Raw genomic sequence first — 14054 nt, forward strand, 5'->3', positions numbered from 1 at the left:
TAGGTTATCCTGGTACTTCTCACGTACTGTTTTTCGAATTCTCTGAATTCGGACATATTACTCGGCTCGCATACCATTTTTAGCGAACTATATAGTATGGAAGTATGCGGTTTCGGACACTGCCATTATTTCTGCGTGCTAGTCAGGAATTCTCATCGTTTTAAATCACTTGTAACCTCAATTTTACAATGTGAAGTATAAATCCTCAATTTGCGTAAATGTTTCTTTGCTGTTCCAGAGCAATACATAAATGACCACTAGGTGTCACTGTAGAGATGGGTTTTGAAATGTTTTGTAGCTTCAACACACTCGCTTTGACTTTTTCAGTGTTTCATGAAGCCTCGCTTTGCTCACCACTAGTTTGCAGTGGTGCCATTTTCTTGTAAGAGTGTTTTTAAGTGACAGTTAATTTATGCGCCATTTATGGAGTATAAATTATAATGCTAGATTGATTTACCATGAGAACGCATTACATTAATATATGCACCTATTATAAGCTGACGTGAAAGCAGGCAGATGTGTTTACACAAGGAGCGAAATCTGCATAATGCAATTTTGTGCATGTGATTAAAAACGTAACATTCTGTAGTAAAGCATATGTGTCTTAAGGGTTGGTCTGTCTGATGCTATTTTTCTATATGCAATTTGATTGGATGGGAATCACAGGACTGATTATTCCACTGAGCCAATCACCGTAGAAAAGAAACAACAAACATATAATCTAGTGAGTGCAGAATGAAGGAAAATAGTACGGTAAAAGTACCGGTACAGCACTAAAAATCCACACATGTAAAAGTAGGCAAAGTGAGGCTTCATGAAACACTGAAAATGTCTTGAAGCTTCGAAACCGGTCTCTACAGCGATGGTCATTTTATGTATTGCTCTGGAACAGCTTCAGGAAAGAAACAGTTGAGCAAATTGAGGTATTTAACCCCATGTTGTAGAGTTGAGGTTTCAAGTGATTTAGTGAAGCGGTAGAAGTTCCTGACTAGCATGCCGAGATTATGGGTTTGAATCCAGATTGATGCAGCTACAGATGTTATTTGTAACGTGCTTTGTTTTAACATTGGTCTGAAATACAAATGAACACTTGGTGAATAAACATGTCTTGTTTTGGTCATAAAAAAGTAACATTATAAAAAAAGCATGTCAAAATGACAAAGTATTTGTACAAATTAGGATTTGATTGTGTGCCATTTGCAGCACAGTTCCTCTGTGCACACGCACGGTCCACTAGGCTACATGTTTTTTTTTCCAACACTGTCAGTCAAACACAGTTGCCAGGTCGCGAAACGCTTCTGAAATGACTAAAGCTTTGAATCACATGACCTGTTGTCATGTGACCTGGGTGTTTCTAATCACCTTTGTCATGTGACCTGCGTGGTTCGGATCATGCTTAGGTGCAGTGGTTTGAAACACTTGCGCTTGCTGACATTACATGAACAACAGTAGAATAACGAAACAGAATCAAGCAATCCACGAATGAACAAAAAAATGATGGAGACTGAATCAAATAATGAAATGAATGAGAAATAGAAAGACAAAACAGACCATAGAGAAAATGATAGAACAAGCAAATGAAAAAGAAGTGATGATAGAACTATATGATATCAGTATAGTTAATATACAAGTGTACTGTAGCATTCAATAAACAAGTTTTAAATACTATAATACATACAGTATAATACAGTTTACTTCAGTATGGTTAAAAAACACTGTAGGATTTACTATAAATTACTATAGTATTTTTTCATGTGGGCAGGCTCATTCTCAAGCATAGAAATTAAGATATTGGCATGTTGTTCTTTTATATGGTAATGCTATTAATTAGAAGGCGTTTACAAGGTGGAGATCTATGGAGACCCTGAAGGGATGTGATGGTGGGGGGGAAAAGATGGGTGGGAGGAAAAAAAAAAAAACTGAACGATGGGAAAATATATATATATTTTTTAAGTTTTTTCATTTCCTTGCAACACAGTTGTTCCACAAACACTTCCTGTTCACTTCATACGTGCCAACCCTCGTGTTTAACCAGGATTCTCCCATATTTTACCATTCTATCCCACTATCATTAAGTATTTTCCCATGTTTGTAATCTTGAAAGCACGCTGAAATTAATATAAAAATGTCTGCATTCACTTTCTATTCATGAAAGCTGTTTGATGATCGTCACCCTTTCCATGCAACCTCTGAATCAGCGAATGCATGTATAAGCGCTGACTGACGGACGCGCTCTGTATGATAAACTGATCCCAGATCAGCTTCTATACACACCATTTAAAGTGGAGCTAACACTTTGTGATTGGGGTGTGTGTTTAAACAGACAAAGACACTTAATAATATGTAAACATGTCCGCCCTTTGCTGATTCAGAGGTTGCATATGCATGGTGATGATCGACGTACAGCTTTAATGGAAAGAAAGTGAATGCAGACATTTTTATATTAATTTCAGCGTGCTTTCAAGATGAAAAATATGGGAAAATACTTAATGATAGGATGATAGCGGGATAGAATGGTAAAATACAGGAGAATCCTGGCAAAAACAGGAGGGTTGACAGGTATGAAGAGAAGTTTGTGGAACAACAGCTGCACATCATTTTAAAATCCTTTGCTATTTAGAAATGTCATATCTGGAGGAGGCGTACGCACTGGTTTTAGCGTGCACATTCATTTTCTCTGAACTTTTTGTGAAATGCGTGATCTCAGAGCAAATTTAGAAATGAACAAATGAAAGAATCAAACCAAAAAATGACAATTATATAATGAACGAAACTTGAATCAAGTGAGTGATTCATTCATGAGTGAATCAATGCAAACGGATTGTGAAGTGAACAAGCAACAGACAAACTATAGAACAAAATGAACAGATATTATATTGTGAAAGAATAAAGACGGATTAATAATAAAGAACAAATAAAAGACGGCTGGATGGATATAAAAAAAATTAGAACAGACAGACTATAGAATGATTGATAGAAGCAAAAAGAGAAACAATGAACAAATATTATATGGAGTTGATATAAAGAACAAACAATACACTAGAAAATGAGGAAAGAGAATGAACAAACATTAGATAAAGTTATAGCGAAGCATTATAACAGTTATACATCATCTTTTCTTTCTACTGTTTTCATTCCAAGGAGATGAAACAAATGAACGGCAAGAATTACAACAGAACAAACGGATATAAATAATAAATACAATGATATTATTTACAACCTACCAAGAATAGCGCGAGCTGCCGTCTGCCCTCGAGTGTCATATCTTCACCTGAAACAGAAGATCAGACGCTCAGCTGTCTGCTGTGTTTGTGTGTGTCATGAGCTTGTGTGTGTGTCTGTGTGTGAGAGTGTCATACCGACGCTCCAGGGGAACAGTGTCTCTCTGTCTGTCTGATAGGACTGAAGAACAGACAAACACCAGTCATCATCCACCTCATAGCCTGTGTACACCGACTCTGAAAAACACAAGACAAAATAAACAAATTCACTCGTATTCAGCGTCATAAAGACATCATACACAGATACGCGTGTACAGATTTTTTCACTATTTACTAAGACTGAATTAAAACTATAAATAGATTAAGAATGAAACCAGTAACTAGATCATTGATTAGTAAACACACTATTTTAAATTCGATTAAGCACTATTGTTAGTTGCGCAGTTGTTGAAATATCGCTGTCAACTAAAGATAACCAGGATTTATTTCCGAATAATCTTTACCAAGCAAAATCAAAAACTATTATAGCAGAATTCTTTAAAACGAACTTCAGAATTTTTGAAACAATATTTTAAACAAAACAATTGTTGGGGAAAAAGTTCTGCAAACAAAACATATTAGATCAGGACATGCTACAGTTCAGCCATAATCACATCAAAAGCTCAGTTCAGAAAAGGAGAAATGAAACAAATATTTCAATTAAGAGAAACAATACCAAGAGAATAAAAATGATGAGGGAAGAGGAAAGAATTCCAATATATTAACATCAGTAATCAGTTTAAACAGTTAGATTTTTAAACACAAACTATACATTTTACTTATTAATAAATTGACCCTTCACATTTCCGGGTTTCTCAGTAGCGGAAGGCATCATGGTTAGGGTGCACTCACACTATGCTATCCGAACCATGCCCAGGGGTGTTTCCCAGTTCGTTTGAAATATGTGAGTGCTCTGAATCAGGCCCAGGCGTGGTTCAGTTGGCAGGCCCTGGACCGGTTGGTCGAGGTATGCCAGAGTGCGGTCCGGTCAGGCTTTGGCATGGTATGATTTTAGTGAGGGCAAATCGAGCCTGAGTCCGAAACTGAAGACACAACGTCACTTTTAAGGGACTTTTTCATGAGGATTTATTAATCATTCTTACTGTTCAATGAACACAAACTGTCGTAGTTTATTAAAGACGCAAATTCCTCACTGCACGACGGCTGCACATTCAGCAAACCTCCTCATACCTGCAGCACAAGGACTTTATGATTCTTTATGAGCATCATAAGTGCTGGATCTGTCCAGCAAAATATTTGACTGTGTCACTGCATATCAAACGACTTAAGATAATACAAAACACTATCACTAAAGCAATGTCCGCTGTGCTGAGCGAGAGCACTTCTCTTCTGTTAAACTGATGACAGAAGCGTGCTCCGGCTCGGAATGTAAAGATGCAGTGTGAGTGCAGGCCATCGGGGGAGAGGGGAGGGCGGACAATCACGCTACGGTACGTTTTAAGGCAACCGTAGCTAACGTAAGTACGCACTTAGAGCGCAGTGAATAAGAGAGTTCAACAAATATTTTTTTTACAATCCTATTTTCTGAAATAATAAAAGAAAAACTCCACGATGGTGTTATCAAGACTTTCAGAAAATAGAAAAAAAATAGTGAGACTGATGACGCCAGCCAGAGGAGAGAATAACAGCAGATTTACTCTAGTAAAGTCCAATAGATGCTGCATTAGAAACTCCTCGCATAAGCAGTAGCTCGTTTTTTGTAATTTGACAAAAAGATGTTATAATACATACATAAATATATTTATAGAAATGTTTATACGTTTAAAAAAAATCTAAATATTAGAAACTTTAAAGCAGGGGTCACCAATCTCGGTCCAGGAGGGCCGGTGTCCCTGCAGGGTTTATCTCCAACTTGCCTCAACACAGCTGCCTGGGTGTTTCAAATATACCTAGTAAGACCTTGATTTGCTTGTTCAGGTGTGTTTGATTAGGGTTGGAGCTAAAATCCTCCAGGAACAAGTTTGGTGACCCCTGCTTTAAAGGATTTAAGATTATGATGACCATTAAACTCGTCATAACAGTCTTGTGAAAATGGTCCATTATGATATATGAATTAAAGATCCAGCGTTTGTTTTCTTGATTTGAACTGATTTGATTGCCATTGGTTAACATTAGAAGTTGATAATATTCCTTGGTAATGTTAATAATAATATTGTCAACTTACAATATTAACCATTGATAACTTGTATACAAAAAAGGCATTAATGAAAATGAATGAGCTACAGAAGCAGACCTTCTTCAATCTGTGTGCCTGCTGCGAGCCACCGCCTCACCGCTGTAACAGCATCATCTGTCATCACCTTAGGATACCTGACACACACAGAAACATGATAGAATGGAGTGAAGAAGCAGAATCAGATGAAGCCACGCGTGTGTGTGTGTGTGTGTGACTGGTGTCTGACCTGTACTGGAGCAGCCTGAGCAGCAGGTCGTTCCCTCTGTTGGACATGATGTCTTCTGGACCCCTGCATACAAACACAGGACAGAAAACAGTCAACAGTTTCTTCCACAGGTAAGAGTGTGCAGATGTGTGTTGTAGAAACTCACGTGGTGGTGATGATTTCATCTCTAGTTCTTCTGATCAATAACACCGGTCCCTGGTACCTGGAATCAGATCAGGATGAGACAGGATTTAGGAGGAGTGCATACTGTTTAACTTTGTTTTTACAGTTAACTGAGGTGATAAAGATGACTAACTTGCAGAGCTGTTCAGCATTGTTGAGGTTCATGTACTGCCTCACTGTATGTGTGACCAAGGGTCCTGCAGTAACAAACACACATTTACATGAACATCCAAAGTCAAATAAAGAGTGCTCAGAGGTAGCTTAAATCAGTGTTTCCCAACCCTGTTCCTGGAGGCACACCAACAGTACATATTTTGGATGTCTCCCTTATCTGACCCATTAACTTCAGATGTTGGAGTCTCTTCTGATGTTATGATAAGTTGATTCAGGTGTGTTTGATTAGGGAGAGGTTGAAAATGTGTACTGTTGGTGTGCCTTCAGGAACAGGGTTGGGAAACACTGGCTTAAATAATGTGTCGGTGCTCTTTGGGTAAGGGATTCATCAGAATAAAGAGCACAAAACAGTCCAAGGCACTCGATAAATGTGTAAAAATATTAAAAAGCCTTTATTCACATGGCTAATCCTTAATAAACCTATGCGTTGTGGCAAAGAACTGCCTTCATCAGGGTAACAGTCACCCGGATGAAGGCAGCCTGATGAAGGCAGTTCTTTGCCAAAATGCATAGGTTTTTTTTAAGAATTTGTCATGTGACTAAAGGCTTTTTACTATTTTTACACGTTTATCGAGTGCCTTGGACTGTTTTTTTTGCTCTTTATTCTGATGAACACATTTAAATGTGTTCCAGAGTGGATGAAAACCACTTTTATTTGTGCATTTTGCATTTCTATTCAGTGTTTTTAGGCAAAATCTTAAAATATACACTCAAAAATATATATTTTTTGCTTGTTCAAATTATTTAAAATGAGCAGAAACAACACAATTCTTGAGATTTCATTGGGACAACTTGTTCTTGGAGCTTGGTATAATTACTATTGAACCACTGAAGTCGTCACATTGAATCTTTTGAAAGTGTTTTTGGTTCCTTTACTGAACGTCTGGACAACTGCTGTCTATGGAGGGTAAGAGAGCTCTTGGTTTTCATCTGAAATTTGTGTTCAGAAGATGAACGAAGGTCTCGGGATTGGAACAACATAGTGGTGATGAATTCATACGACCTCCAAAGACTACGTCGAATAGTTTGGACTGCTGAGCGAGTCACTGGTACAACCCTTCCTACTCCCCAAGAACTGTACTTATCCAGAGCGAGCAGAAGAGCTGCCAAAATCACTCTGGACCCCTCACACCCAGCACACTGCCTCTTTGAACTTTTACCTTCTGGTCGACGCTACAGAGCACTGCGCACCAGAACAGGCCGACACAGAAACAGTTTCTTCCCTCAGGCAATCCATCTCATGAACACTTGATGATAATAATTGTTGAGCCAACATCACTACTTGCTATACACTTTTATACACATATACACTTATTTAACAACACACTTTACATGCCAATTTGCACATAACAGCTGCACATTTAACACTGTGTATATAGTAATATAGCTGTACACACACTTGTCAATTTGTATATTTCCATTCACTACTTACTTCTATTTTTTAAAATATATTTATTACCTGTTTTTTGTCCTGTCTCTGTAATGCTGTTGCACTGTAGAAGCTTTGTCACCAAAATAAATTCCTCGTATGTGTGAACATACCTGGCAATAAAGCTCTTTCTGATTCTGATTCTGATTATTTTTGGGTGTTGTCGAACTAACTTTCATTTAAGCTGCATTTTATATATCAAAGTTAACGGTGTGCTTAATGCAACATTTCATACACAATGAAAACATATATGTATTTACTTAAGAAGCATTGGACAACCTGTATATAAAATATATGTATTGTTGTTTCTCAAACCTGCAAAATACACTAAAAGATCTAACATCAGGGAGCTGTTTTGGATTCCTCAAGATGTCTGCACATTCACTCAGCTCAGGGCAGACTCATCTTGAAGTCATGCATCTTTTAATGCGAAGCTACAAAAAATGCTGTGCACACTGCCATGAGGCAATGAGGTCATGCGCACTCAAAGCCAACTTCCGCCAACATAACATTGACCTGATATTTCTCAAGTACACTCAAGCACTCTTGTGGACAAGAATCCACTTGTAATACCACCTTTATTCATTCATTTTCTATTTTTTTCCCTTCTTTTAGCCAGCTAGTGCAGCAACATTTTTAACTTAATCAGGCTAAAATTATCATTATTATATTATAATAATATAACTTGATATAGTTTGCAAAAGGGACTCCTGGCCATCATTGACACCATTACAAACAGTAAACAGGAGCTCCGGTAACTTAAATATCTGTTCACCCCAAACACAAAGAGTTTAAATACTTTGCTTTGAGTACATTATCGCCTGTAGAGAGTGGAGCAGAGAGAAAAAGAGTTGCAGACTCACTCCAGCTGTCCGGCATGACCTTCAATGCCAGGGGTAACAAGTCATCAAATGAGGCATCGAGAACCAGAGCTCGGATCTCTGGGTATGACATCACAGCCCAACTGGCTAAAACAGAGCAGAAGAACATTCAGAATTATAGCAAATGCATCATGTTGTGTGTTGTGGTGGTTGTTCTCTGATCTGTGATTGGCTGATCTGACATTGTTTACCTGTGAATCCCCCTATCGACCAGGCATAAACTATGATGTCACTCAACTGGAAGCCCAGTTTGTGCACAGCAAACTGAATGACCACGTCCATTGCATTGGCCTCGTTTTGAGGAAAAGGGACCCCCTGAAAAGACAGAAGAGAAGATTTTGTTTATTTTAGATACATAATTCTCTAAATAATGCTAGATAACTAATGCACTTCACTGGATATGTGCACTGTACAACGTTTACAAACAAAACAAAGCATAATCCTACTTTCCTTTTGTTCTTTTTCACACGATTTTTGTGAAAAAGCAGTTCTAGTGACTTAAAGGAAGTTGTCAGTTATACAAAAAATGTCAACTTAAGGTTGTTTTATAAGCTGTTTTTATATTATTTGTTTGAATTATTTATACTTGTCTCTTATTCCTGTTTATGTAAAGTACTTTGAATTGCCACTGTGTATGAAATGTCATGTCATTTTCATCCGCTTATGCGGGGCCAGCAGTCTTAGGAGAGAACTCCAGACTTCCCTCTCCCCAGACACGTCCTCCAGCTCCTCTGGGGGGATCCCGAGGCATTCCCAGGCCGCTAAGAAACATAGTCCCTCCAGCGTGTCCTGGAACACCTCCCTAGGTAGGCGTTTTGGAGGCATCTGAAACAGATGCCCGAGCCACCTCAGCTGATTTCTCTCGATGTGGAGGAGCAGCAGCTCTAATCTGAGCTCCTCCTGGATGACTGTGCAAATGTGCTATATAAATAAACTTGCCTTGTCTTGCCTCGTTGGTTTTCTAGAGGTGCAACTGTTTTATAACAAAACTTAAGTTGTCCCAATTAAAAAAAAATGATAATAACTAATTAATCCTGAAGAATCTAACTAAGGATTTGAGAATCCTTGTAGCAAACTTATGTGTGTTTTGTTTAAAGAAAGCAACCATTCATTTGTGTTGTGTTTTATCTTCATTTGTTTTTATTCATTTAGTCTTCATTAAATTACTTTATTTAATCATATGATCATTAGTCGTTTATATCATTATCATTATATCATTTTATTGATTATTAGTTAATGATTTGATTATTATTTGTATTTTTTATTATTATTTTCCTATAATTATTACTGTTTTATTATTTCATTTTTCCATATTGTTATAATCTTATGTGTGGATTTAAGCAACACTTGTTTTCAAGAGTAAGAGATAAGAGAATGTTTCCATTTTAAGGTCTGTATTGTCACTGGACAATGTTGTGAGGCAGTAATTTTCCATTGCTGTTGCTTGTGGTATAATAACACTTGTTGGATTTGAATCATTGAATCATTCACTCATTCATTTTCTTTTCGGCTCAGTCGCTTTATTAATCTGGGGTCGCCCCAGTGGAATGAACCATCAACTTCTCCAACATATTTTTTACACAGCGGATGCCCTTCCAGCTGCAACCCATCACTGGGAAACATCCATACACACTCATTCACACACATACATTACCCTTACCCAGTTCACCTATACCACATGTTTTAGGACTTGTGGGCGAAAGCGGAGGACCTGGAGGAAACCCACGCCAACACAGGGAGGCATTGAATCATACGCAACTAAAATATTATTCAATAAACTCTGCTCTTTCTTTATCATCATTACTTCGTCCCCTGCTTCTGCTCCTTTCTAACATTCTCAGTCAACTCCTATATTGATAGCAGACTGTTAATTCAGTAGAATGCTGGTTAACAGGTTTGGGTATTAGCAGGGGGGGTTGGAGGGATACGTCCCCCTCACTTTTAGAGACAGACCATTTAGAAACGGGTGATTAATAATTATATGAACTTAAACTTTTGGATCTCATACAGCTGTCCCCTCCACTTTTAAAACGTCTGCTAGGCCCCTGGGTATTAGGCAGCTCCTCTACCTTGTTGTCTGGATAACCAGAGAAACAGACATTTTCTGACAGGATCTGGCATCCGGGGCTAGATCTTATTTATCTGGCATGAAGAGTGTGATCTAACAATCCTAACAAAACATTTATACCAAACAGCAAGACTGTTTAAAATATAGCCTAGTTAAGGCAAATACATGACGAATCATGGTCATGCTTTACAATAAGGTTTCATTAGTATTCATTAGTATGTGTTTACTAACATGAACTAATAATGAACAACACTTGTACAGCATTTATCATAGTTCAACATTCACTAATTGATTATTAAAATCCAAATCCATGTTTGATAACATTAGTTAATGCACTGCGGGTTAACATGAACGAACAACGAACAACTTTATTTTTATTAACTAGCATGAACAAATATAGTAATAAATGTATTGCTCATTGATTGTTCATGTTAGCATTAGCTAACATAAACTAATACAACCTTATGGTAAAGTGCTACCACAATCATGACACTATTTTTTTCTTAAAGGGACAGTTCACCAAAAATGACAATTCTCCATGTTTACACCCTTTGTCTCAAATTCACTTGATTTCTTTTGTTCTCTTGAACACGTATAAAATATGTTGTTTTGGGCAAAAGTCAATAGATTTTGGATGAGAAACAGATCAGTAAATTACTTTTAATTCCTAAAACATATGATTATATAGTTTTAGAATAGTTATGAATTGCATTTACATACTTTGAAAGTTTTGAACCACATTTACTTGTAATTGTGTAAATGAAAACATTTCAGTCAACGAAAAATATCAGAAGACATGGTATAAAGAAGAAGCCTTATGAATTTTAGACAGATTGGGTAAATAAGGATTAGTTCATTCTGGTTTTGGTGTTTAAATGTCTAAATGGACTAGCACCAAGATACTTGTCCTCATTAATCCAATTGTACACTCCATAAAGGGCACTTAAATGTACTGATCAGCTACTTTTGGCTGTTCCATGCGCAAGGTTAAAAACCAAGCGGGACCGTGCCTTTGCAGTAGTGGCCCCCAAACATAGGAATATTTTGCCTCTCCATGTTAGGCAGGCCGCAACCCTTTCTGTTTTTAAAGGGCACATAGTTCACCTCTTTTTTATGATTTAATATTAATATTATGGTTCTTCTGAGTGTGCCAGTTTAGGTTCAGTTCAAAACACAATTCAGATTTTTTTATTATAATGTGTTAAAAAGTGTCATGTTGGGGGCGTGTCCACAGTTCGCTGATTTAGGGGTGTGTTGCTTCACATGTAGACTAGTTTCGGCTTCCCGCCCAACGTAACAAGGGGGCGGGGCCATGACCCGCTCTGTGTTTGCAACACAGACAGGCAGATTGAAAGGAGGAGGAGAGGATCAGCATTCAGTCGTACATGTACGACTCGGACACAGACCAAGCAGAGTACAAAATCATTTGTGTCTTTGTACAGTTTTACAGCCAACTGTGTGCTAGTTTCTAGTGCCGAGCTTGTACACAGAAACTAATAACCACGCACACTGAATTAACTTTGACTGAGGCACCGGATGCACCGCTCGAAGTCGCGACACGGCACACCAGACACTCTCTGTGGCGCGGCAGAGACATGAAGTGTCCCGAATCATCGCGCCACGCATTTTTGAATTCTAAACATGGGTTTCTGAAGCGGTCCGCGGCGCCCAGCCGTCGACTTGAGTGTACCCTGATAGAAACCGATGTTTAGAATTCTAAAACGCATGCTAGTTAAGATCACAGGGAGCTTCTGGGATCGCGAGAAATGCAAACGGCTGAAGTATAAAGTAGACTCAATGAGAAGTACACATGTTTGCAAACCTACCTAAAGATACAAAAAATAATTCCGATTAGAGCGCTAATGTGGAGAATATTGATCTTGTGTTGAGCCCAATGAGCCTTGCATCTAAAAATAGAGCTAGGGTGTTGCTTTAGTGATATCGCTTGCGGTCGGTTTGAAAACCGCTCCAATTGGTCCACCGTTTTTTATGTTGTTAAATTGAAAAAAAAAAAGCACTGGGTGTGCTTATATCACCCCAATATGACGGTCTATACACCGTACATGCACATATGTCTGTCCAAACAGCTTGAAAAGTAGATTTTTTACCATAGGTCTCCTTTAAATCTAGTCTTAAAACCCTTTTTACTCTTTGGCTTTTAATACCATATGAGAGTCATGTGTCTGTTGTTTTTGTCCTTTGTTTTAGATGGTGTATGTGTGTACAGCACTTTGGTAAGCACTTGTTGTTTTTAAAAAGCGGTTTATAAATAAACTTTGACTTGACTTCTGTTAGTAATTTCTCACCCTCATGTCATTTCAAACCCATGAGACCTCAGTTCATCTTCTGAACACAAATGAAAATCTTTTAGATGAAACACTAGAGCGTCCTCATCCTCTATACACAGCTTCATATGATTGCAGCTGAACTAATGAAGTCGAATAAAATGTTTTGACAGTGCTTTTGGTTCCTTTTTTGAAACGTCTCATAACCATTTCCTTCTCTGGATGATGAGAGAGCTTCTGGATTTCATCTAAAAGATCTTCATTAGTATACAAAACAAAATAAGAAGTCAAATATGTCTTCATTGGTGAAGATGAGCGCTGTTTTTTATTATGCTAACCACTAACAACTTTTTCCACTTGTTTTTTTGAGTGCCTTGAACTTATTATTTTGTTTTGTATACCATGGAGCACTGATACGTTAATTACCCCTGAAGCTCCTTTTCTTTGTTTTATTTACCATCTTAATGTGTGTTTCAAAGATGAATGAAAGTCTCAGGGGTTTGGAACGACATGAGAGTAATTAACAACAGAGTTTTCATTTGTGGGTGAACAAACCCTTTAAGACAAGGTCAGCGTGAGGAACAGATGGCGTGATGTTCACTTACTGTACTGCCGCCAAATCCTGGGTGATTCCAGCCCAACACTGAGTATCCACCTGTAAACAAGAGAGAAAACGGCTTCACATGCATCCAAAGCAGGACGGTTGAAAATCTAATACTGACACATTGAGCTGCACGCATTGACCTTCGAGTGGTGTGTTCATGCAGCCGACCTCATAAAAGCCTGCATTTCCCTCACAGCAGATCACCTGAAATACACTTTTTATTAACGCTGGATTGTGGTAAAACCTCATTTTATTACACAGATTTATCTCCCTGTAGTTGCACGCTGATGAGTTCTTGTCGTGGCACATTTATTTTAGTGAAGAGATTTACATTCTTACCAGAGTTTTGCCAGCTGCTCCTCCATCTCTCCTCCGGTCTACAAACATGGTGTCGATCTCATTCCCATCACAAGCCACCAGTTTTTTCCGCTGACCCTCATACTGAACACAACAAAGCAAAGGTGGGCTTATGACTTTTTATGCACCTTTCTTTTTACATTACCATGTATTCATTCATTCATTCATTCATTCATTCATTTTCTCTTCTGCTTAGTCCCTTTATTAATCAGGGGTCACCACAGAGGAATGAACCGCCAACTTATCCAGCACATGTTTTACGCAGCGGATGCACTTCCAGCCAATATTCTGTTTCAGTATTCTGTGTATGTTGGAAGTACATCAACATTCATTCATTCTCTTTTCAGCTTAGTCCCTTTATTAATCAGGGGTCATCACAGTGGAATGAACCACCAACTTATCCAGCATATG

The 14054-nt window shown here is 38.1% G+C and overlaps 1 protein-coding gene and 1 long non-coding RNA gene across 3 annotated transcripts in view; one reads left to right on the top strand and one right to left on the bottom strand.

Moving 5' to 3' along the window:
- Positions 1-14054, bottom strand: part of abhd16a (abhydrolase domain containing 16A, phospholipase) — a 36032-nt gene that overhangs the window by 1480 nt on the left and 20498 nt on the right. The window contains 11 exon segments of the mRNA XM_056475625.1: positions 3225-3271; positions 3360-3458; positions 5515-5591; positions 5684-5746; positions 5829-5885; positions 5979-6042; positions 8312-8416; positions 8521-8644; positions 13288-13337; positions 13427-13490; positions 13626-13727. Of these exon segments, the coding sequence (XP_056331600.1) occupies positions 3225-3271; positions 3360-3458; positions 5515-5591; positions 5684-5746; positions 5829-5885; positions 5979-6042; positions 8312-8416; positions 8521-8644; positions 13288-13337; positions 13427-13490; positions 13626-13727 (852 nt within the window).
- LOC130243450 (uncharacterized) lies at positions 5662-7589 on the top strand. Of its 2 annotated transcripts, none has more exons than XR_008839139.1 (2): positions 5662-5793; positions 6967-7589. It is a non-coding gene; the product is annotated as an uncharacterized LOC130243450 (long non-coding RNA). The 2 variants fall into 2 exon arrangements; XR_008839140.1 differs by having other exon boundaries at positions 6970-7589.

Source organism: Danio aesculapii, chromosome 16 (genome assembly GCF_903798145.1).
Source record: "Danio aesculapii chromosome 16, fDanAes4.1, whole genome shotgun sequence".
Lineage (NCBI taxonomy): Eukaryota > Metazoa > Chordata > Actinopteri > Cypriniformes > Danionidae > Danio > Danio aesculapii.